At 43.5% G+C, this 21,319-nt stretch overlaps 1 protein-coding gene and 1 long non-coding RNA gene across 5 annotated transcripts; one reads left to right on the plus strand and one right to left on the minus strand.

Moving 5' to 3' along the window:
- Window positions 1-566: 566 nt before the first annotated feature.
- On the minus strand, window positions 567-10,777 carry Pou2af3 (POU class 2 homeobox associating factor 3). 4 transcript variants are annotated; one of them, XM_070038136.1, is made up of 5 exons: window positions 10,705-10,777; window positions 8,911-9,005; window positions 4,888-4,939; window positions 3,254-3,399; window positions 567-1,123 (listed from the first exon to the last, which is right to left on the minus strand). In XM_070038136.1, the coding sequence occupies exons 1-5, from the start codon at window positions 10,709-10,711 to the stop codon at window positions 755-757; spliced, it is 669 nt and encodes a 222-aa protein (XP_069894237.1). In that variant the 5' UTR covers window positions 10,712-10,777; the 3' UTR covers window positions 567-754. The 4 variants fall into 4 exon arrangements, with proteins under 4 accessions (XP_069894237.1, XP_069894236.1, XP_069894238.1 ...); XM_070038135.1 differs by having other exon boundaries at window positions 3,254-3,483; XM_070038137.1 differs by lacking the exons at window positions 8,911-9,005; window positions 10,705-10,777 and adding an exon at window positions 8,875-8,903 and having other exon boundaries at window positions 3,254-3,483.
- Window positions 4,960-18,168, plus strand: LOC138838798 (uncharacterized). The gene is made up of 3 exons (XR_011375755.1): window positions 4,960-5,043; window positions 6,769-6,813; window positions 10,625-18,168. It is a non-coding gene; the product is annotated as an uncharacterized lncRNA (long non-coding RNA).
- The last annotated feature ends 3,151 nt before the right edge of the window (window positions 18,169-21,319 follow it).

A 21,319-nucleotide genomic window follows, 5' to 3' on the forward strand; every position in this document is an offset into this window, starting at 1 on the left:
TTTTTTTTTCTCCTTTTCCACTAGCACAGTTAGGTCTATCTTCCATCCTAAGGTAGCCAAAGCATCTCATCCTATTGAAATAATTTTCTTTTGAACTCAGGGCCTCTTGCTTTCTAGTTAGATGCTCTATCACAAGCCCCTGACTTTTTTGCTCGACTTATTTTTCAAATAGTGTTTTACATTTTCCCCCAACAGCCCTGGAACATAATCCTCTTGTTCACATTTCCTGCATAGCTAGGATGATTGGCACTCACACCTTCAGACTCAGCTTATTGATTTAGATGAGGTCTCAATAACTTGGCCTTGAACTTTGAACCTTCAAGTCACTGCCTCCCAAGAAGCTAGGGTTACAGGTGTGAACCATCTCACCTTAGTAAAAAAATTTTAAATTCATGAACAAGTAAGATAAAGCCACTCAAGTGTATGTAGTTACTGATTTTCTGGCTCATTGATAATATTCAAATCAAATAGACATTATGATTGGAAATGCATAGAAAACAGCCCAGCATATAATACACAAACTTATTTATTAGTGTAAAAAAGAGAACTTGTTTATAACACAGGAAAGTAAAAAAATTAGAAGTGCTCTACAAAAATTTTAACTGTGCATGTATAAGAGAAGATGGCACTATGACCAGGTTTGAAGACTTCACGTGAACGCCTATGTTAGTGTCAGGAAATTGAAGAAGAGTGACATGTGGTAGATAAATAGATATGCCCATACCATGCTCCTAATTCATACATGTAACTTGTATTAACTATAGCAGATGTCACAGCTTGCTTCCCTCCTATAGAAATCGCTGGTGGTGGCCACTGAGGGGGCAAAGTCCGCACAGTCTGGGCTTGGGTAGAAGTACTCAGATGTTCTGAGGATGTCCACGTGCTCTGTCTCACAGGAGGCGCAGTAACAGACCGAGGTGGTGGCTGCAGGGAAGCAGTTGTACTGGGTGTGTGAGGGCAAATGGTGGTAGGAGCAGTTGTCTGGAGGGAAGCCAGGGTTTAGGGTGTCCAGAGATGGGGGAGAGTTGTAACTCTCAGGAGCATATGAAGGCAGCTGGGCTGGTGAGTAACTGTAGTCAAAGGAGCCAGAGAGACTGGAGGAATCTGAAGGTGATCCTGGGGTCTAGACACATGAAAAAAAACAAGGAACAAAGAACTTGAAAACGTAGACAGGATCAAATGAACGGAACAGTGTGGATTTATTAACGCAGAGTAAGAAAACGAGGGGGTCACAAACCAAAACAGCCAACCCAAAGTCCACAGAAGTAATTGTATTTGCTGACTCCATGATTTCACGACACCACATTTTATATTTACCTATTTCCTTCCCAACAATTAATTGTCTTGCTTCACTGGCTTCCTTTGTTATCACCATGCTTTGGAGGATGTTTTGTTCTTAAACCACAAGGTCCCATTGTGTGTCTGGTCACCTGCGCATGGAGTCCTGCTGTGTGCAGCAATATAAGCTGCAGGTGGCCCTTTGGACGCGTCTTTACACCTTTGGCATAGAGAACCAAGTAGACAGGAGAATCTGGATCTCCCTAGAGCCCAACTGCTGGGACATTTCAGCAGGAGAAGTCACCTTCCCTGTCATTAAAATCTTACCCCCTGAGGGGAAAAGTTCCAACTACCTTCTCTTAAGCAAGTCTCTAGTCGTTAGTGAGAAAGCCTGACTTGGAAGCTAGAGGAGAACTGGGCGGTTGGAACCCTGTATTTGCCTCATGGCAATATACCTATGCTGAGTGTTAATTGCCTGTCCCCTCTAAAATCCAGTTTGCTGCTTATATAGACTTTTTGAGAAACCAAGAGGAAAAAGTATTCACATTTCTTCCTTTTATTTTCAAACTTAACATTTACGAGTTTTAGAAAAAGCATAAGCCGCTCATGTAAACCTTACTCTTTTTCTTTCTTTCTTTCCTTCCTTCCTTCCTTCCTTCCTTCCTTCCTTCCTTCTTTCTTTCTTTCTTTCTTTCTTTCTTTCTTTCTTTCTTTCTTTCTTTCTTTCTTTCTTTCTTTCTTTCTTTCTTTCTTTCTATTTTTGTGCTGGGACTGGGGCTTGAATTCAGGGCTTGGGCACTGTCTCTTAACTCTCCCCCCCCCCCCTTCAAAGCTGGTGTTCTACTTCTTGAGCCATACATAGTTCCATGTGTGGCTTCTGGAGGTAAGAGTCTCATGGGCTTTCTTGCCCAGACTGGCTTTCAACCTCAGTCTTCAGAACTCAGTAGCTAAGATTACAGGTGTGAGCCACTAGTGTCTAACCTAACTTACTCATTTTAAAGGGAAATATATTTTTGAACACTTGAGATTCATAAAAAGGGAGACAAGTCAAATTCTTTCAAATGAATGGTTCATTTTATGAACCATCTCAGACCCAAATGAGTTCTTGTGTGCATAAGAAGATCAAAACAAGCCGGAGCCGGGCGCTGGTGGCTCACGCCTGTAATCCTAGCTACTCAGGAGGCTGAGATCTGAGGATCGAGGTTCAAAGCCAGCCCGGGCAGGAAAGACTGTGAGACTCCTATCTCCAATAAACCACCAGAAAACCGGAAGTGGCGCTGTAGCTCAAGTGGTAGAGTGCTCGCCTTGAGATGAAGAGCTGAAGGACAGCGCCCAGGTCCAGAGTTCAAGCCCCAGGACCGACAAAAAAAAGAAGATCAAAACAACCAGTTAGGGGCTGGGAAGGTGGCTCAGTGGTAGAGCGCTTGCCTTGCATGCTCAAGGCCCTGGGTCTGATTCCTCAGCACCACATAAGCAAAAAGAAAAAAGCCGGAAGTGGCGCTGTGGCTCAAGTGGTAGAGCACTAGCCTTGAGCTGAAGAGCTGAGGGACAGTGCCCAGGCCCAGAGTTCAGGCCCCACGACCGGACCCAAAAAAAAACAACAAAAAAAAAAACAACCAGTTAGTAGAGCTGATTGAGTAACCAAACCAAACCAAACCAACCCCCACTCACAGAATGAAGTTTGAAAAAACAAACCTTAATTCTGTTTCAAAGAACTCAAAACCCACCTACAAATTAGCCAATGTCTTTGCCTTACAATTCAAGAAACAGCAGGGGAGTTGTGGCCACACATCATCTCACCTGAGAAATTATAATTGTGTATTTAAAACGTTATGCCCTGTGATGTGTCCACACGTGGAATCCTTGTTGAGAAAATTTATGTGCTTTCTCACAAGATGAGGCAAACTCTCTTACAAATTATTACTATCCAGGAGTTAGCAACCATTCGCTTATATGAAGAATGAAGATACATTACCAGGCTCTGATTAAAGCAGAAAGGGGTCGCTTGGAAGCCCTCTGGAAAATAGTAGGGAGTGCTTGGTGTGGAGTTGAACAAAGGTTCTGGGGATGTTTCCGTCTGCAGATAGGAATCAAAGATCTGGTCCAGGCAGCTTGGATTTTCTTCACAAGAAACACAAGTGGAAAATTCACGGGGTTGAAAATAATTGTTTGTGGAAGACATTGGCTCAGGCTCAAAATACAATCCTAAAAGAGGAAGGGAAAAGAAATATACTTCCAAATGACCCCATGGATTTGAATAGAGGTATCATCTGTATTCTGAATAATTGCTCTATCAAGGGGAGAAAAGCACTTGAGAAATTCCACTAAAGTAAATAGGCAGACAATTTGTACTTTTTAGTTGTTTTAGTTAAACCAAGCACCAGAGAAATGAATCTGGTAAATACTGTGGCATATGATCAGGGAAAGAAAATAAAGCATGGTGGTCCAACCTGTGTCCAAGTGTCACAGTGGAGATATGATTCAAGCCTCCATGGTCTTGGGTTCAAAAGCCATCGACACCCAGCCCCCATATCTGGTTCAAGTAAGCCTCTCAGCAGTGACTGTGACTAAGAGATCGGGGTGAGGCTCTGAGAAAATTTCTGACACTATGGGAAAATACTCTTTGTGATTTACGACTATTGCTTTCCTAAACTTCACACACCCCCAACTGAATCTTGAAGAGAGGGTTTTGAGAAGTGGTATCGATGGAACTGGAAACCAGCATTACATGTTTAAAGTCATAAAAAGCAAACATGTTTTCTTAATGCATATATAAAAATGGTAATGCAGTGAACAAACTTGGTAAATACCACACAAGACCTAGTTGTTTGTTTTTTTAAAAAATCATTCCTTTTTCACTCCAGTCTTGATAGAACCGGTGTGTGATAAATATCCCTAAATGCTCCAAGAAGAGACATTGAAGAGGATACTCATTAATGGAGCCACAGTACAAGAAATTGTTTTTTTGCAGTCTTAAGTTCCTTTACGGCTATGTGAAAGAGATGTATTTGTGGCAGCTACCATCAGCTCAAGCTTCCTTATGTATGACCTCCTTAAACTCTTAACTGCTGAGTGGCATAGGCAGGAGTGCTTATGTAATAGTTATTCGTATTGGGCTGGGAAAACTTACACTTGTCTGAACTGCTTTCTGGGAAGAGAGAAAAGCAGGGAAGGGAAGCCCCTGTCGGCTAGACGCTAAATGAACAGGAGCAAAGGCATTATTTGAGAGCTTCAGGATGTTCTGTATTTCATCTAATAGTACACTAAAAAAAAAAAAAAAAAAAGATAAGACTCTAAAGAGTTCTGATACTAAAGTCAAGTTGAGTTACTTAGTGATGAGGAATGGAATGAAGGTAAAGAACTAGGTTTGGAGAGGCAGAGCAAACAGCAGAGAGAGGACAGTTCAGAAATGAGGACAGAATGTAGCACTGGCTTTCTGGCTAGCTTGCTTTTTCATCTCCTGATTGGTTGGATTCCAATTAAATGGTGGTGCCTATCTGAATCAAGCTCTGAAAAGCTTTCCAGGTGGACTTTTTGAAGGAGGTTTTTTTTTTGTTGTTGTTGTTGTTGTTGTTGTTTTGAGGGAGTTGTGATGCTCGCTGGACTGACCTGAGGTTGGCACATCTGGGTCTGAAATGTGCACATTGCTGGGTCCGGGCAGCTGTCAAAGCAAGAATATGACCATGAAGCAAAAAGAAGAATAGAAGTTCTATGCCGGGAAAGCTAGAACATTTTGATGGGAGCTGTGTTTCCTTCTGAGATAAGGTAAGCCAGATTCTTTCCTGTAAAAAAACAAACAGTTGCTTCTTAAATGCAACTAATGTATTTTACTTAGATTTGATTCTTTTAGGTTTGTCTGATTTTTTTTTTTGCTAGTATCAGATTCCCCAGTTAAATTTTATGTCATTCATTTTGCTAAAGATCAATGTAAATAATTTTCATGTTATAGAAATGCAAGGGTTTGTGACACCTGAGCCAACATTCTTTCTAGTAAATAATTTTATTTACAATTAATAAGGACCAACATTTTTCTAATTCAAATAGGACTTAGTCAATAATTTTCACAATTTTTCAAATCCCATCTGGTTTCTTAGTCTTACAAATTTGTTTCCCCCCTAAAGCAAACATTTCCTAATGCTATTAAACCTGATAACCTAAAAATATGCACATGTCCTTGCTACTTATGAATTACTAAAATAGAAAAGATTTTCGAGTTATAATCACCAATCCAGAGCCTAGCAGCATTCTAGTTTTAAAGTCAGGAAATATTTCAACTCTGCGTGTGTGTGTGTGTGTGTGTGTGTGTGTGTGTGTGTGTGTGTGTGTGTGTGTATGTGTGTGTGTGGTGTGTGTGTGTGTGTGTGTGTGTGTTTACTTTCTATAAAGTTTCTTCTTTTGTTACTGTATTTAAATATTAAAGTTTATGAGACTGCTCCTTTTAACTATTTAAAGTAAAACAACCTACACTTTCCAGTTGATTGGATAATTATACTAATCTAATAATTTAGGACTTTTTTTTTTTTTAGATTTCAAGTGACGACTTTAAAGTTTAAAGGGACCAGCATTGCTCTGGGATTCCAGGCTGGGAAGGCCAGCTTACCACACCTCTCTCTTAGGTCCCAGGGGATACTCACTCCTGTTCCCTGACCGCTGGGCGCTGGGAAGCAAGGCACAATCAGCCACTGGTGAAACAGGAGGTGGTGTTAATTTTGAAAATGATCCATGCGGCAATGTCATGAACCAGGAAGCTGGAATCCTTTACCAGGTCCTTATGCAAATATTTGGTTTTTGAGCTCAAGGACTTGGAAGGAGTAGGTTTTAAAAAACCTGCTTCATAGTAGAGCATTCTCTTTAACTCCATGCTTCCCCTGGATTGGCTTATTTGTTTGCTTCCCTGTTACCTTCCCCAGGTATGTTAACAATATCCTCCCTGATATTATCTTTCCAGTCATGGGTCCAGTTTCTCCTTTGCTCCAAAAATACAAAGAAAGTCACCTCTCTCTTAGATTTCAAACAGCACAAAATCCACAATCAACCACTTGTGAAAACACATCATGGCTGTTTTAAAACACACACACACACACACACACACACACACACACACACACACACACACACACACACACACACAGAGCTAATGATTTAAGAAAGAAAAGAGAAAGTAAATCTTTTGATAAGTACGAACTGATGTTTTCCTTTGCCCAAAAGACAAAAGTACTGTGTTTGTGTGTGTGTGAGTGTGTGTGTGTGTATGTAAGTTGATGTGTCTGAGGTGTTTTGTTTTTTTTAAATCTTCCATTTGGCCTCACATGGTTTCTCTGGTATAGCTTGAGACCTGGGGTTTTTGTCTCAGTCTAGAAATTCCATACACGATTGCCTTTTCAAAATTGCAATTTGTGGATACTACTCAGACTTTATAACTAATTAAGATAAATTCTTGCCTGCTTTGCAATATTTGATACAATTAATTCTATCCTTAATGTTTCCCAGAGTTATCCTTCAACCACTGAACACATAGGAGAAAAGTCCTGTCAGGTATGTGCCATCCTTGCCTACTGGGTACACTTTTTTGTAGTAATCCTCGTATTACAACCCTACATCCTTCCAATGCTTACTAGTGAAAGATCTTACATCTCCCTCTTCCACTGAAGTTGTGTCGCTGAGGGCACAGGCTGAGAGAATCTTCCAGGAAGCAAAAGTAGAATGTGTTCCTGCCAGGCACTGGTTCACAAGTCCTGATTCATTTTTTTTCCTGAGTGATACTTAGACAAAGATAAGTCAGACTCCAGGGAACAGAAACTAGTGAGATCCTCAAGTGAAGTGCTTTCCTTTGCTTCAGCTCCTGAAGCTTGTGAAGGAGCCAACAGCAGGCAAACTAATCAGTAAAGACCTACTAGCCACAGAATTACTTTGCTGAGAGAGAAAGTCTCCAGGTCCAGGTGAAGCAGAACTCTACCAACACCAAAGCTCTTTCATGAAAGACTGTGTGTTATGAACATCTTGATTGGATGAGGAAGGTGTGGGTTCCAATAGCATCCTCCAGTTCCCTCAAGACTAGTTTGATTATTTGTAACCTGGTAACCTCAACTCACTTCCTAACTGAAGGGAATGAGATGACCGGGCTCAGCTCCTGCTTGGTATGGCTGGATCCATAGAAAGATCAGCTTAGAGGCAACAGATGGAAAAGGCTTTTATACTAAGAATAAAATGACTTTGGGTCTACCTCTAACTTGACCATTAGCAACTGTGAGGCTTTGAACATCAGCTGTAATAGAGGAATACAGACTCCTGATCTACTTACCTCCTCTGATTACTGTAACTAAATGAAATAGTGAGCATGCTAAGTGCTTTCAAAGAAGCATCATTGGAAGCCCTTTACAGATGTCAGAAAGTTTTTCTGGGACTTGAAATTGTGCAGATGGAGATATTCACTTCTCCAGCTGTATATAAACAGGTGTGAGCAAACTCATACTTAACTGTAAACTCAGGACAAAAGCTTTGATGAACGTTACTGAAGAGCTGGCTTTCAATCCTTGCTTGGAAACTTTGTTTTACATGATCTTCCCCAAAAGTTAACATTTATTGAGCCCTCACAGAGTGGAAAATACTCTTCCAAGTGCTTTCTCTGCAACAGCTCATTTAGTTCTTACAAAACTTTATGACCCCCAATTTAAAGATGAGGAGAGCCATGCAAGAGAGGTGGAGGAAGCCGTATGGAGGAGATGAGATCTAAACCCAGTTCATCTGGCTCCGGAACCTACTCACCACCCCTACGTAACTTGCCTCCTCCCATTTCATGAGTCATACATCAAACACAAATAGCACCACGGCAGAAAAACTGTTCTGTGGCTGATGCTCACAGGCTGGAGAAGGACCAAAAGTAACAGAGGCAATGTGAGCAACCCACACTGACCCACACAGACCCACAGAAATTGTATCATCTATTGAGGGCTTTCAGGAATGAGTTTCCTTTCCTTGAGAATGACCTCACCTAGTTTATTTGGTTCTGCTGCTGCCCTGAACACTTCTGATAGTACTTTACCTGCTTTACCAGGCTCTATCAAGTGTCAGGTTGATTTACAACTTCCCAGATCAATTTTGGGCGTATGTGAGGATTCACTCTAGCTTTAAGGCAGTGGTTCTGTGTAATATTCCAAGGAAGGGGGATTTTGATGACTGGTGATTTTCAGACAAATGACCTCAGAAGCTAAGTTTCAAAAGGAGGAGGGAGAGGAAGATGTCTCACAGACTCTCTAAACCCAAATGAGGTAAATTTCTGGAAGAGATTTTTCTGAGCATGTGAAGGTTCTATGTGCATTGTCTTCCTAACACAATAGCAATCCAATCACCTGATGGCTGGCTCTCTTTGCACTGTACCAACAAGATTGTTATTCTCAACTTTGATCAGTGAGGGACAGCCTTCCCCCAAATCCTGAACCCTATAACACCCCCCCCACCCCAACCATCTGTGCTTTGTGGTTGCCTGTGGTGAATTGGGATGAAGGTGGGCTGGGAAGCTGTCAGATCAGCCGGGAAAGGCCAGATCCCCGGGGTGGCCCCGACACTACCCCACACCCAGGACTGGACGAGGCCTACCATGGGCTGGCTGGCAAGTGAGGGGCGAATGCTTACGGTTCCCCCCGTGGCTGCCTGGTGTGCCCTTCTTTGTTGCAGCAGCTCCTTCACAGTGATCTTCACCCGGACACCTTGATACACCTTTGGTTTTTCTGGGGGAGAGGCAACTGAATCAGTGGTCAAGTCCAAGCGTTGGGGTGTCAGGAGTGAGGGCCCCCTTTATAGGCTATGGTACCCAATTTTTTGGAGCGGGCTGTGGGGGAGTGGCAGCTAAGAGATGGATGTGCATTTTCAAGATCCCCAATGAGAGCAGAACGTGTCTGTGGGACCATTCGGTGGGAGCTGGCGCTCGGGCAAACATCCCCCAAGAATGAGCAGAGGAGCCCACCACCGTGGCTAAGTAAGGGGAGACTGGGGTTTGAGGCCCAGCCTGCTGAACTGGAAGAGAGCATTACGGAGTGGGGCAGGGGGACTCTCGCATTCGCGCCCACTGTGGTGGTTCTACTGGTGGGAAGCCTGCAGGCCCTCCCTTGGGCTGCAGGCCAGGCATGGCTGGAGGCTGCGGCCTCAACATGCCCTCGGCCTGCAAGCCAGCCCTGGGACGAGCGGCTGGGCTTGGCCAGTCTGTCCTGGGCAGGTGAGGGACCAAGCGCAAGGAGCTCTCTGTGGTCCCTTTCATCCGTCCACCGTCTCTCCCCACCCCTCTCCGCGGTGCACTGGGAGGCTCCGGGGCGAGTCTGTGCAGCTCGAGCTCCGCAGGGTGGGGGAAACCGGCTCCCCAGGACCGCGCAGCCGCTGGGAGGCCGCCCTCCGGAAGGGGCCGCCCCCGAGCCGGCGGGGCCGGGCTGCGGCGCCCCGGGAGGGAAGCAGAATGTCGGGGCGCGCGCTGCGGGGGTCCTCGGGGGAGGGACCGTGTGTGTGCGCGGTCCCCCTCCCCGGGGGACACCCCCACCCACCCCCGAAGAGCCACAGTGAGTAGATCAGGGCGACTGTTAGGCCAGGCGAGGCCAGACGAGCTTTGTGGGCCCAGCGGGATGGGCTGCGAGCGGCCCCCCGAGCAGCTCCGGCCTTGATCTTGGCCCTGCAGCCCGGGGAGGGGCTGTCGGTCGGGGAGGTTGGTCACAGCACCAGGGTTGACAGCGCCTCCCCTGGTCGTGGCAGGGGCCACAGCAGGACAGCAGGGAGGCACCCCCCACACACAACCAGGCCAGATCTGGGGAGCTGAGGGTCTCCCCAAGAGAGGGGTCTGCGCTCTTCTTCGCCCAGGGCTGGGGAATCCTAGGCCCAGGCGCGCAGGGCCCCGGGGCTGCGCCGTCTCCTCGTTTCCAGTCGCCTTTTCCACCCCCCACCGCCACCGTCCCTCCCTCCGCTCCGAGCTCCGAGCTCCGGGCTCCGAACGGGGCTCCGAAGGCAGGGCACGCGCCCTGGGGTCCGCACGGGGACGGGCCACCGCCATGCACGGCCCGACGCGCGCTGCTCGGGTCCCCGGCTCTCTCCGTGAACCTCTAGCTCCCCCGCGCCGCCGTTTCAGGGCGCGCGGAAGCTGGTTCCCCGCGAAACCGCACGACAGGACCGTGGCAAGGTGGGAGGGCAGGCAGGGGCCTTGGGGTACACGATGTCCGGTGGCCTTGGGCCTCTGGCCCTTCCAGGGACCAAGCATCCAGCTCAATCAGCCACGGTTGTTGCCTCGGTTGGAGACCCAGAGAACCCAGCCCGGCTCTTACTGGCTTGTCCTGATTTTTTTTTTTAAATCATTTTCTGTTGTGTGCAGGAAAAGCTATGGAAATAACACCCGGATCCAAACGCCCCTGGCCCGCCAGACCCGACCCCTCGGAGAAGCAGCTGAGTTACCCGACATCCTGGTCTGCAGGAGATGGCTCAGAGACTGGTTTCAGCAGCTGCAGGAACTCAGCACCTAGGAGGGTTCCTGTGGAGGGAAGAGAGGCAGAGATGCGACATTTTTAAAGTTTCACAAAACATCCAGCTGCACCCAAGTCCCTGGAGCAGGAGACACACAGAATTAATGTTTTATACCTTCGGGTATAGGTTTGAGTTTTTTTCCCCTCATGCCAAGTATTTAAAACCTCTAGAAACCCATGATTTGACAATCAATGATTGCGCGATACTTTCAATTTGAATATTCAAAGGCTTAACAAAATGGACTATCTTCTGCAGAAATCCTGCACACAGGCACCCCACAGAGAGGCCAGAGAAACAGGGAGTGAGACCCCTTTGGGTCCTGACCTTTGCTTTTCTTGTATTTTGAGCATTTTGTCCACCTTGCCACAGACACAGCAGGTGTCCTCAAAGATGCTCTGTTTTTCTACCTCCCAGGCAGCTCCAAAGCCAGGAGTGATTTGGTCTGCTTCTCCATGACCACCTGAGACAGGCTGGCCAGACACACTGATTCTTGCATTCTTAATTTCCAGTTTAAGGGAAAATCTCAGGTTTTGGGGAGTGAACATGGCAGCAGCCATTGGGTGTGGCATGGAATAGGGGATACTCTGCAGGCCGGAGGGCAGCAGAGGCCTACGCTCTGCACTTTGTGTCCTTCCAACCCCACCTGGGCATGTGTCAGTGCCCCCTTTTTACCTGCTGTCCTCCCAGGCATTGAAACCTCAGTGTTCAGGGCCTGCCCATGAAGACCCTGTATGCTTTCCCATGATACTAGGGTTGCTATGGGTCTTGTCTACTGGAGATTGCCTCGGTTGGTGTTTCATCACTGCACTGGGAAGGTCTCTGTGTGCTACTGTCTCTCACCAGCATGAGCCACCCTTGCCTTCTTGTTTGTTATAGGACAAGTGGCAAGTTTGACTGCTGCTCCTTCCCTTTAGCTGAAGGGATGAGGATCTGATCTTGAGGCTTCTCTATTTGGAGGAGGCCTTTTCCAAGTAGTCCAAGTGCCAGGACCCTCACAAAGTGACTTGGGCCAGTGTTGGTACACAGGGCCACCTCTTGCTTGTGAAACAGGAGTGATCCAGGGAAGGAGCAAGTACCAGGCCAAATCCTTGTATAATTTGTGGAAGAAATGGGACAGCCTTAGAGGATAGATAGGGTGTGGTTCCCTTTGCAAAAAGCCAGGATGTTCCCAGGAGGCTAAATTAGGTGATGGGATGGATAGGCCCCTGTTCTCTAAGTTGTTTTGCAATGCAGAAAAAAAAAAGTATAGTGTTAGCCCCAAATACTTCCAGAAAAATGACTGAATGCCTTTGAATGCAGTGTACACTATACAGAGCTCCCATAGAGAGTGTCTCTGTGAATAAAGCACACTTATCTGTAGGTAGATGCTGTTATGTAGCTCAAGCCACATTCTCTGGGGCAAAGGACACCTGTGGTGGTACCTGACTGTGGAGTGCAGGGTGAAATATATAGCTCAACATGCCAGCTGGGATTTATCAGCTCTTGAGGCCTATTTCTCTACAGGCCCCAGGGTTTCTCTGACAGAAGCCAGGCCTGAGGACCAGACATGATTGGATGGTAAAGGGCACAAGGGGAGAGAACACCTTCCCCTATTCTTGTCCTTTCTCTCCTGTGGCTGGGGCACTACCGAATTAAGGATGATCGTTTGTTGGCATCATTTCTCCTATGACTTCTTTTTCTGCTTTTCCTCTCATTCTTTTGTTTATCTGTTATTTGTATTTTTTTAAACTTTGCTTTGTCTTTATTGTTTTTTTCCCCGTTTATTTTTTTTTCTGTGTCTTTCTCCTATCATTGCTTTCTCTATTTTCTGGCTGCAATACTGTTTTTCTCCCTGCTTCCCAATGTACCTTGATTTCCCCACTTTCAGGAAGCTGTTTAGTTCGTTCAGGATGAATCTTCTTCCTAACCTCTTCTTCGTGTAGAGATGGCTGGAGGTCACTGTGTTCCTGGGACTACATTGTGGTGCTTGTTGATAATAAATGGCTCCTCTGGAGAAGGCAGGCATGTTTAGATGGTAGAGGACTCATTAGAACTCCTCGGGTCTGCATGGACCGCAGAGCACCATGTCATTTCTCCCAGAAGCCTCTGCTTGAGTCACGGGAGCTGTTCTGTGCCATCTGTTGTCCCTGATTGCTGGAGTAGACAGTTCAGTAGACAGCCCTGTTTTGATTGGTGGTTAGCCCAACATTAAGGAGATTTGGTTCCAATTTTGTTACTATCATTACAAAACCTGAGCACAGTTATTGAAGAGCTGAATGTCATGCTTGTCATGTAAAGGATCACCCTTCCTAAATGGATCCTGTGAACCTTACTGAGTTGCATGTGTGATGATTCCTGGAGCAACTCCTGCCCTGTTTGTTTATTTATTTAATTTTTTGCATTGCTGGGATTGAACCTAAGACCTTATGTATGTTGGGCAAGTACTGAACCACTGAGGTACATCTCCAATCCCATAAGACACTCTTACCTATTGTTTATTGGATGTCAATACATCGTGTTGTATTTTACTTTTGAAGATAAGGGAACAAAGAGATAAGCAGCTTGCCAAAATTAGTGAGCTCATAAATGGCAGAATTGGAATTTGAGCCTTAATAGGTCTTACTCTAAAGCCCTAGCTCTTAACTAATCATTATTGTCTTTGTGTGTGTGTGTGTGTGTTTTTTAATAAAAGAGGCTTTTGAACTTTTTGGACTTCAATCCCCAGTAAGGAATTTAGTTTATATGTTCACCTATAATTATACTACTTATCCCTATTTATAAAACAAATATTCAAGTGCTGGTGGTTCAGGCCTACGCTCATAGCTGCTCAGGAGGTTCAAAGCTAGCTCTAGTAGAAAAGTCTCCAAAACTCAATTAACCAGTAAAATACTGGACTGGAGGTGTGGCTTAAGTGATAGAACACTAGTTGAGCCAGTTAACTGAATAGTACTGGGGAAAACAAATAAGCAAACAGTCCTTGAAAAAAACGTGCACCTCTGTGTATAAAGAATTCTCAAATTTTCTGTGATGGTTGAGGTTTTCCATTTCATTCTGTTTATGAGAAATAGATGTTGATTGTGAGTTACCAAGTTAATTTAAAATGCCCTATTAAGGAATTGTGCGCAACACTGGGAAAAGCTACTCTTGATGTTGTATATAAAGGAATATTTGGTGTGTTATCTGTTTTAGTCTCAGCATGTATACAGAGAGCCCAAGACAGTGTAGCATGCTGGCCTCAGAGTGTTCTAGAAACACTGGAACCCTGAGGAAGAGGCCTACTGCAGATAAGTTGTTATATATGCTGATTATGGTGTGTGTTTTTCAGGTTGAGTCTCTCTTGCTGGGAGCATTGTCTCCTCCAGGGTGTCTACGCTAAAGTCCTGATAAATTCCTTTAGCAACCTTGACTTACAGAATGGAGGAAATGTGGAGTTTGACTCACAGTAATAGGCTCATTTTCTTGAAAATATAGCATAGGGCCTTAGTTGGGTATTGGAAAGGATCCTGAAGTGTTAAGAGTGACTTCAGAGTCTTTTTCCAGCATCTCTGCTGAAGGCTGTTTAGCCTCTAGGTTTGTTTCTTGGCTGAGACCCTGGCTCTGCAGAATACGTGGAGGAAATGGGAACCCACTCTTTGTAAGACAGCTATTGGATTGTCCACTATTGGACTCCTTTGAAGTTAGTTACCAGTGATTGAACCATAGCCCTGTTAGGTATTGATTGAGCACCACCTATGTCCCAGGCCTGGTATAAGCACAGGGAATACAAAGAAGTCTTGGTTCTCCCATCAGTTGTTCACTCTCCACCTCTCTCCCTGTCCTTCCCTCCTTCTCCTGCGTCATTCATTGTTCATTCATTTGCTCAATTATTCATTCGCTCACTCACACGTTCAACCACCATGTACTAATAAAGGCTGACCAGTTCCATGCTGTATTTGCTCTCCACCATGGCTTTCTTTGCCTGAGGTTGCCATAAGTGACCTTTTCCAGATCTCTGCTTATCCTTGTCTCTGAGCTCAGAGATCCCCTTTTTCATTCGTGTTAAAGTCAGTCAGTGACACTGGGAGTGAATAGATGTCTTTTTAATGTTTTAAAATGAATGTTTTAAGTGTGTGTGTGTGTGTGTGTGTGTGTGTGTGTGTGTGTGTTGGGGGAGTTGCCCCATCTTTTGTATGCAAATGAGACTTCAACTAATTATGCTTTTTCATCAAAATAGGTTTTATTAAACTGAAGCCCATGCATCTTAAAAGACTTTCTGTGTAAGGAAAAGCAATAGTTTAGTCCTCCAAATTTGACTATGACTCTAAATTCTCTTTATTAATGCAAAGTTCCTTTGTCACTTTGGCTTTGGGACACTGTTTCCAAACCTTGTGGGGAAGATCAAGTTCCAAAAAGTTGAATACATGGAGGAAATGAGAAATTACTGGGCTTAGGGTGAGCACTTAGGGTGAACATGCCCAGGAAGATTATTAGGCGGATTTGTGCTAAATCAATCTCTTCCCACAAGGCGTACTCAGAGGTTTAGCTTTTTTAAAGAGATTTCCACAAGGGACAATCATTTGGTAATTTCTCATTTAAATGACAAAATGCCAATATATACTGCTTGAAAAGTTCATGTAGTACTTAAAAATGCTTTTTATTAAGTAATATATGTGTGTGTGTGTGTGTGTGTGTGTGTGTGTGTGTGTGTATATATATATATATATATATATATATATATATATTCTTTTTGCCAGTCATGGGGCCAAAACTCTGGGCCTAGGCAGTGTCCCTCAGCTCTTCAGCTCAAGGCAAGCACTCTACCACTTGAACCACAGCGCCACTTCCAGCTTTTTCTGCCTGTTTGGTGCTGATTAATCAAACCCAGGGCCTCATGCATGAGAGGCAAGCACTCTACCACTGAGCCACCTTCCCAGCCCTTTGTAATATTTAAGATGCATAAAAAACATAAAAGATACCATCATGAAAACTCATGACCATATCACCAAGTTTAGGAAATAAAATGACGTAGTAGTCTTTTTACTCAAGCTTACTTATTAAACATTAAAAATTTGGTATTATTCTATGAAGGATATTTGATTACAGGAAAGTTTACTAGTACAGAAGAACTAATTCCTAGATATTATTTGTTTGGCCTACATTTTTTTCCCCGCTTACAAACAATATATAACATTTCCCTCTACTCCTTCCTTCCTTCCTTCTTTTCTTTCTTTCTTTCTTTCTTTCTTTCTTTCTTTCTTTCTTTCTTTCTTTCTTTCTTTCTTTCTTTCTTTCTTTCTTTCCTTTGTTGTGGGGCTTGGATTCTAGGCCTACGCACTGTCCCTCAGCTCTTCAGCTCAAGGCAAGCACTCTGCACTTGAGCTTCAGCACCACTTCCGGTTTTCTGAGTGGTTTATTTGAGATAAGAGTCTCACAGACTTTCTTGCTTGGGCTGGCTTTGAACCGTGATCCTCAGATCTCAGCCTCTTGAGTAGCTAAGATTATAGGCATGAGCCACCAGCACCGGGCTTTATTCTTCTTTCTTATAACCTATTGACAACACCATTGCATATTGGAAAAGTACAGGGCTTATTTATCAGGGCCTATGGTTAGAAGATACTTCTTTATCAAAGATAAACATAACAATATGTTCATTTGTTAATAAAGAATATTTGGTTATTTATTTAGCTTGACTATTGGAGACTCTAGTTTCTGATGTACTTACCATACTTACTTTAATTATTAGAAATATTTCACAATAGAAATGTTATTTTTATATTGAAAAATAATACCAAGGCAGGTGCTGGTGGCTCAAACCTATGATAGCTGAGATCTGAGGAGCCAGGCTTGAAGCCAGCTCAGACAAAGAGAAGAAATTCTTATCTCTAGTTAATCAGCCAAAAGCCAGATGTGGCTCAGGTGGTTGAGTGTTGAGCAAAAAAAACTGAGTGAGAGCTTGAAGCCCTGAGTTCAAGCCAAAGTAACAAACACTGAGTAGTGTGCATGTGTGTATGTGTGTGCGTGTGTGTGTGCATGTATGTGCGCACACATACGCCAGTCCCAGGGCTTGAACTCAGGGCCTGGGCATGGTCCTTGAGTTTTTTCACTCAAGGCTAGCACTCTACCACTTGAGCTGTGGCTCTATTTCTGGCTTTTTGCTGGTTAATTGGAAATAAGAATCACATAGATTATCCTGCCTGGGCTGGCTTTGAACTATGATCCTCAGATCTGAACCTCCTGAGTAGCTAAGACCATAGGTGTGAGCCACTGGTGCCCAGCCCTGAATAACTTTTAATTATAAGTCTTCCCAGCAATATAGTATGTGTACATAGTAAGTGAATATATCAGTATTTTTCTGTGCTACTTCAAAGGTTCAATGATTTTCCTTCTAAAAGATATTAAAAATATTAAATCAGTTGTCTTCAATGACACTAAAGTGTAACATTCAGCTATTGTTGGAATTTGTGGAGTATGGTTAGTTTAATTCTAAACATAGTGTTTTCTTATATACTGGTTTCAAAGGGCTGTCATCCCAAATAATTCATCTCTGTGACAGAGCTATAATTCAATCTTACAAAGATTTACTGAGTACCTGTAGTATGCTGGGCCCCAAGCAGGGACTAGGGAGACAGGCTGGCCCTCCATGAAGCTTTATATTCCATCTATTTAGATAGAGAGCCATTCCTTATCTAGAGTATATGATTTTGCACTTGACCTCCCTGGAGTCAATGATTATCTAATACAGTATGTAACATGAACAGCATAATTTTTTTTTTTTTTTGGTAAGTGCTAGTCCCAAGGCTTGAACACAGGGCTTGGGAGCTACTTTCTCTGAGCCATTTTGCTGAAGGCTAGTGCTCTACCACTTGAGCCACAGCCCTACCTTCAACTTCTTAGTGATTAAATGGTGATAAGAATCTCACAGACTTTTCTGCCTGGGCTGGCTTTGAACTGTGATCCTCAAATCTCAGCCTTTTGATTAGCCAGTGTTACAGGCATAAGCCACCAGTGCCTGGCTATAATATTGATTTGAAAAGAGAGATCTTAGTAGAACTTAGTGATTGATTGAAAAGTAATTTTGGCATCTGCTGCATAGAATCACTATCATGCAATTGTTATTTCAGAACTTTAAATGTTTTTCTCTTGTGGCTATATTATTTGTTTACCTGCTGAAAAAATAGGTCATAGTGTTTCTCTGTGTATGTGTGTGTGTCTGTATATATGTATGAATGTATATATATATATATATATATATATATTTACTGCTGGGGTTAGTAATTTTTTCCCATGTGGATCTCCTTTTAGATTACTTCAGTCTTCTTCCTCTCCCACAATTGTATTATTAACTGAACTGTGGTAAGTCATTAAGATCATTGAACAGCACTTGTTAAATAAACAAGGTAAAGAGGTGGTTTTCTTCTCTCATTATTTGACATTTGAATAACCTGTAAGAGAAATACAAACACTCCCAACTACATGTGCTGTCTATTTTCAGTGATTTATGGGCTGATTGTCTAGATTGAAGCTTTTACTCGGGCAAATCTGACTTTCTCATCTAAGTCCACTTTCTTAAGTAGTTTGAACTTGACATCACTATATCTGATGACTTCAAACCTTAAATGCATCTAGTATCTTGGGAGATGGAATTTTGAACCTTCATTTCCTTTAGCTCTCCAAGGAAAACTGGGAGTCAGAGAATGGCTGGTTCAAGAAAGGAAAGAAGGAAGAAAAGGAAAGAAGGAAGGGAGGGAAGGAAGGAAGGAAAGAAAGAAGGAAGCAAGGAAGCAAGGAAGGAAGCAAAGAAGAAAGGAAGGAAGGAAGGAAGGGAGGAAGGAAAGGAAGGAAGGAAGGAAGGAAGGAAGGAAGGAAGGAAAGAAGGAAGAAAGGAAGGAAGGAAGGAGAGAGAGGAGTACATTTTTCCCATGTGCATGAACGGTATGGTTGGTCCCCACATGCAGTGGAATTTTACTGGGGAGTACTTGAATAGGAAATAAAATAGGGAAATGTAATTAATTTTCAGGTCATCATTTGGTGGCTCGTTTTCATTTTGTAATAACCTATTTCCAGAACAATAAAATAGGACCCAAATAAAATATATAGGAAATGTAACAACACATTGTCAAGCTAAGCAAAATTCTTTTAAAAAGTAATTTACAACTTGGAATTTTTCAGCAACACACCTGCTCCCTTGAGCCCTTTTTAGGGCATATGGATGAAATAGATGTTCAGTGGCATACTGGCGTGTGAATGCCACACATCTCTGTCTCTCTCTCTATCTTGTCAAATACTGCAAAAGGGGTTAGCTGCTTTAAAATGGATGTAGACACTGTTGCAATCCATGTATTTCCAAGGCCAATGTACTTGACCCTGCTATCTGAAAACCAAACATCTGTGTTGTTTTAAGATGCAGGAACATAATATATGAGTAGATAAATGCAGAGTTCATGAGATATGTATAACTTCTAGTTCGTATTATAAGCAACATTGAAGCTTATGTGGGCGCATTGATGTTATTTACACCAACATGATCATGCTGTTGCTACTTAGTAACCAGTGGTGAATAGCAGATGACTGTAGTTATGAAATATACACAATTAATCTGGAGAAGTAACTCTGGGGCCCTCAGACCTCAGATTCTGATCTGCAGAGGGCCATGTTCCTTCTTTCTGATGCAGAGGCTGATGCACAGATCTGAGTAGTTGCTGGGTGACAGATGGTTCTGATCCAGATACTGGGGAATCGGGATTGAAGACAGGACAGTGCTTCTTGCGAGGTGGAAACAGGATGATGGTGGTTTAAAGTCAGCCTGGGCAAAATAATTAGTGAAACTGTATCTCAAGGAACAAGGGGGGGGGCATGGTGGCAAACATATCAGCTATGCAGGAGGTAGAGATAGGAGGGTTGAGGTTGGAGGCCAAGTGTAAGACCTTGTCTGAAAAAGAAAAAAATAACCTAAAGCCAAAAGGGCTGCAGCGATGGCTGAAGTGGTAGAACATTTGCTGAGCAGGCACAAAGTTCCCCCAGATGAGATGTCACCTTTCGTTGCAGGGAAAAATACGAAGGAGAATATTTCCCAGTGGTGGATTTGCTAGATCAGTTTTGTCTCAAATTCTTTTTTCCTTTGGAAAATAAAGAATCTCCATAATATGAAGAGATATCTACCCTGGCATGTTTATTGCAGCAGTATTCACAAGAGGCAAGATACAGAATGAACCTGTATCAATGGATAATTGAATAAACAAAAAGTGGTCTGTGAGTATACAATGTAATACTATTCCACCAGGAGAAGAGATAAAATTCTGTCATCGGTGACAATGTGGGTGAATCTAGATGACAAATGCTGAGTGAAACAAGCCAGTTGCAGAAAGACAAATATTACACGATCTCATGTGTGGAATCTAAAAATGTTGATATCATAGAAATGGAAGATGGTATTGAGGCTGAGGAAGGTGGAGCGGGGGTGGGATGGGAGAAAGTGGTCAGCCGGGTACCAAGTTACATCTGGAAAGAATGTTTTTGTACTCTACTTCACAGTAGGATGATTAAATTCATTGATAATGTATTATATGGTCCCATAAAGGTGGAAGAGGATATTTTCCTTTACTTTAAAAATTACAATAATTAAAGAAAGGATTGTTTTGCTTTTTTTTTTTGTCCATCATGAAGCGTGAACTCTGGGCCTGGGCGCTGTCCCTGTGCTCTTCAGCTCAAGGCAAGTGCTCTACCGCTTGAGCCATATGCCACTTCCAGTTTTCTAATGGTTTATTGGAGATAAGAGTCTCATGGACTTTCCTGCCTGGGCTGGCTTTGAACCGTGATCCTCAGATCTCAGCCTCCTGAGTAGCTGGGATTACAGGTGTGAGCCACCAGGGCCCAGTGAGAGGATTGTTAATGTTTTACTACCAAGGAACAATAAATGTTTGAGGTGATAGATATGTTGATTGCTCTGATTTGATCATTAGATAATGCATGCATATGTCACAACATGACCTTGTGCCCCCTCCATAAATCTGCACAATGATTTCATGCCAACTGACAGTTAACAATGGAGTTCAAGAGAAAAAGAAAATATATGTATATGCCAGGATGCCATAAAGGAGCTGTTGGGAGGTTGGACAGGGGACCTGAAAGACCGCCACCTAGTGGCCAAACACTCATTCTTCCTCTCCTTTCCCAGGACCACTCTCCCAGGAAGGAGCTTCAGGTGTGAGATGAAGGAAGGCTTTCTACCAGAGCATTTCTGCAGGTACCCTATACATTGGGAAAGCATTTGCTAAAGCAGGAAGTACCCTCAGAGGCTGGAGAAGGAAAAGTATCTATTATTCACATCTAAGTGGGGGGAATTAACTTCTTGCTTTGAATTCCTGGACAGCTACCTAGCTGAGGTAAGGTAGAAGGCACTAACAGAGGATAGGATTGAGATGGTATTGGCAGGCCTTGGGCAACAGATGGCTTCCAGAAGATGGCTAGAAGGGATCAGAGGGGTCAGAAAGGTGTGGGAAGGAAGTAAAGAGAAGGTAGTATGGGGAAGGTAGGAGGAAAGGTACAGGTACAACTGGTGCATTTGCTAAGTCAAGTGTGCTCAAGGCAT

Source organism: Dipodomys merriami, unplaced genomic scaffold (assembly GCF_024711535.1).
Source record: "Dipodomys merriami isolate MVZ:Mamm:240054 unplaced genomic scaffold, mDipMer1.0.p SCAF_29, whole genome shotgun sequence".
Lineage (NCBI taxonomy): Eukaryota > Metazoa > Chordata > Mammalia > Rodentia > Heteromyidae > Dipodomys > Dipodomys merriami.

What these genes read in the sequence shown, in the direction of transcription:
- Pou2af3 (XM_070038135.1), bottom strand. An exon ending in AGGCAGCCACGGGGGGAACC is followed by an intron (nt 4,940 to 8,910) that starts GTAAGCATTCGC and finishes TTGCTTTGACAG; the next exon opens with CTGCCCGGACCCAGCAATGT. An exon ending in TCTGCTTTAATCAGAGCCTG is followed by an intron (nt 1,124 to 3,253) that starts GTAATGTATCTT and finishes TCATGTGTCTAG; the next exon opens with ACCCCAGGATCACCTTCAGA.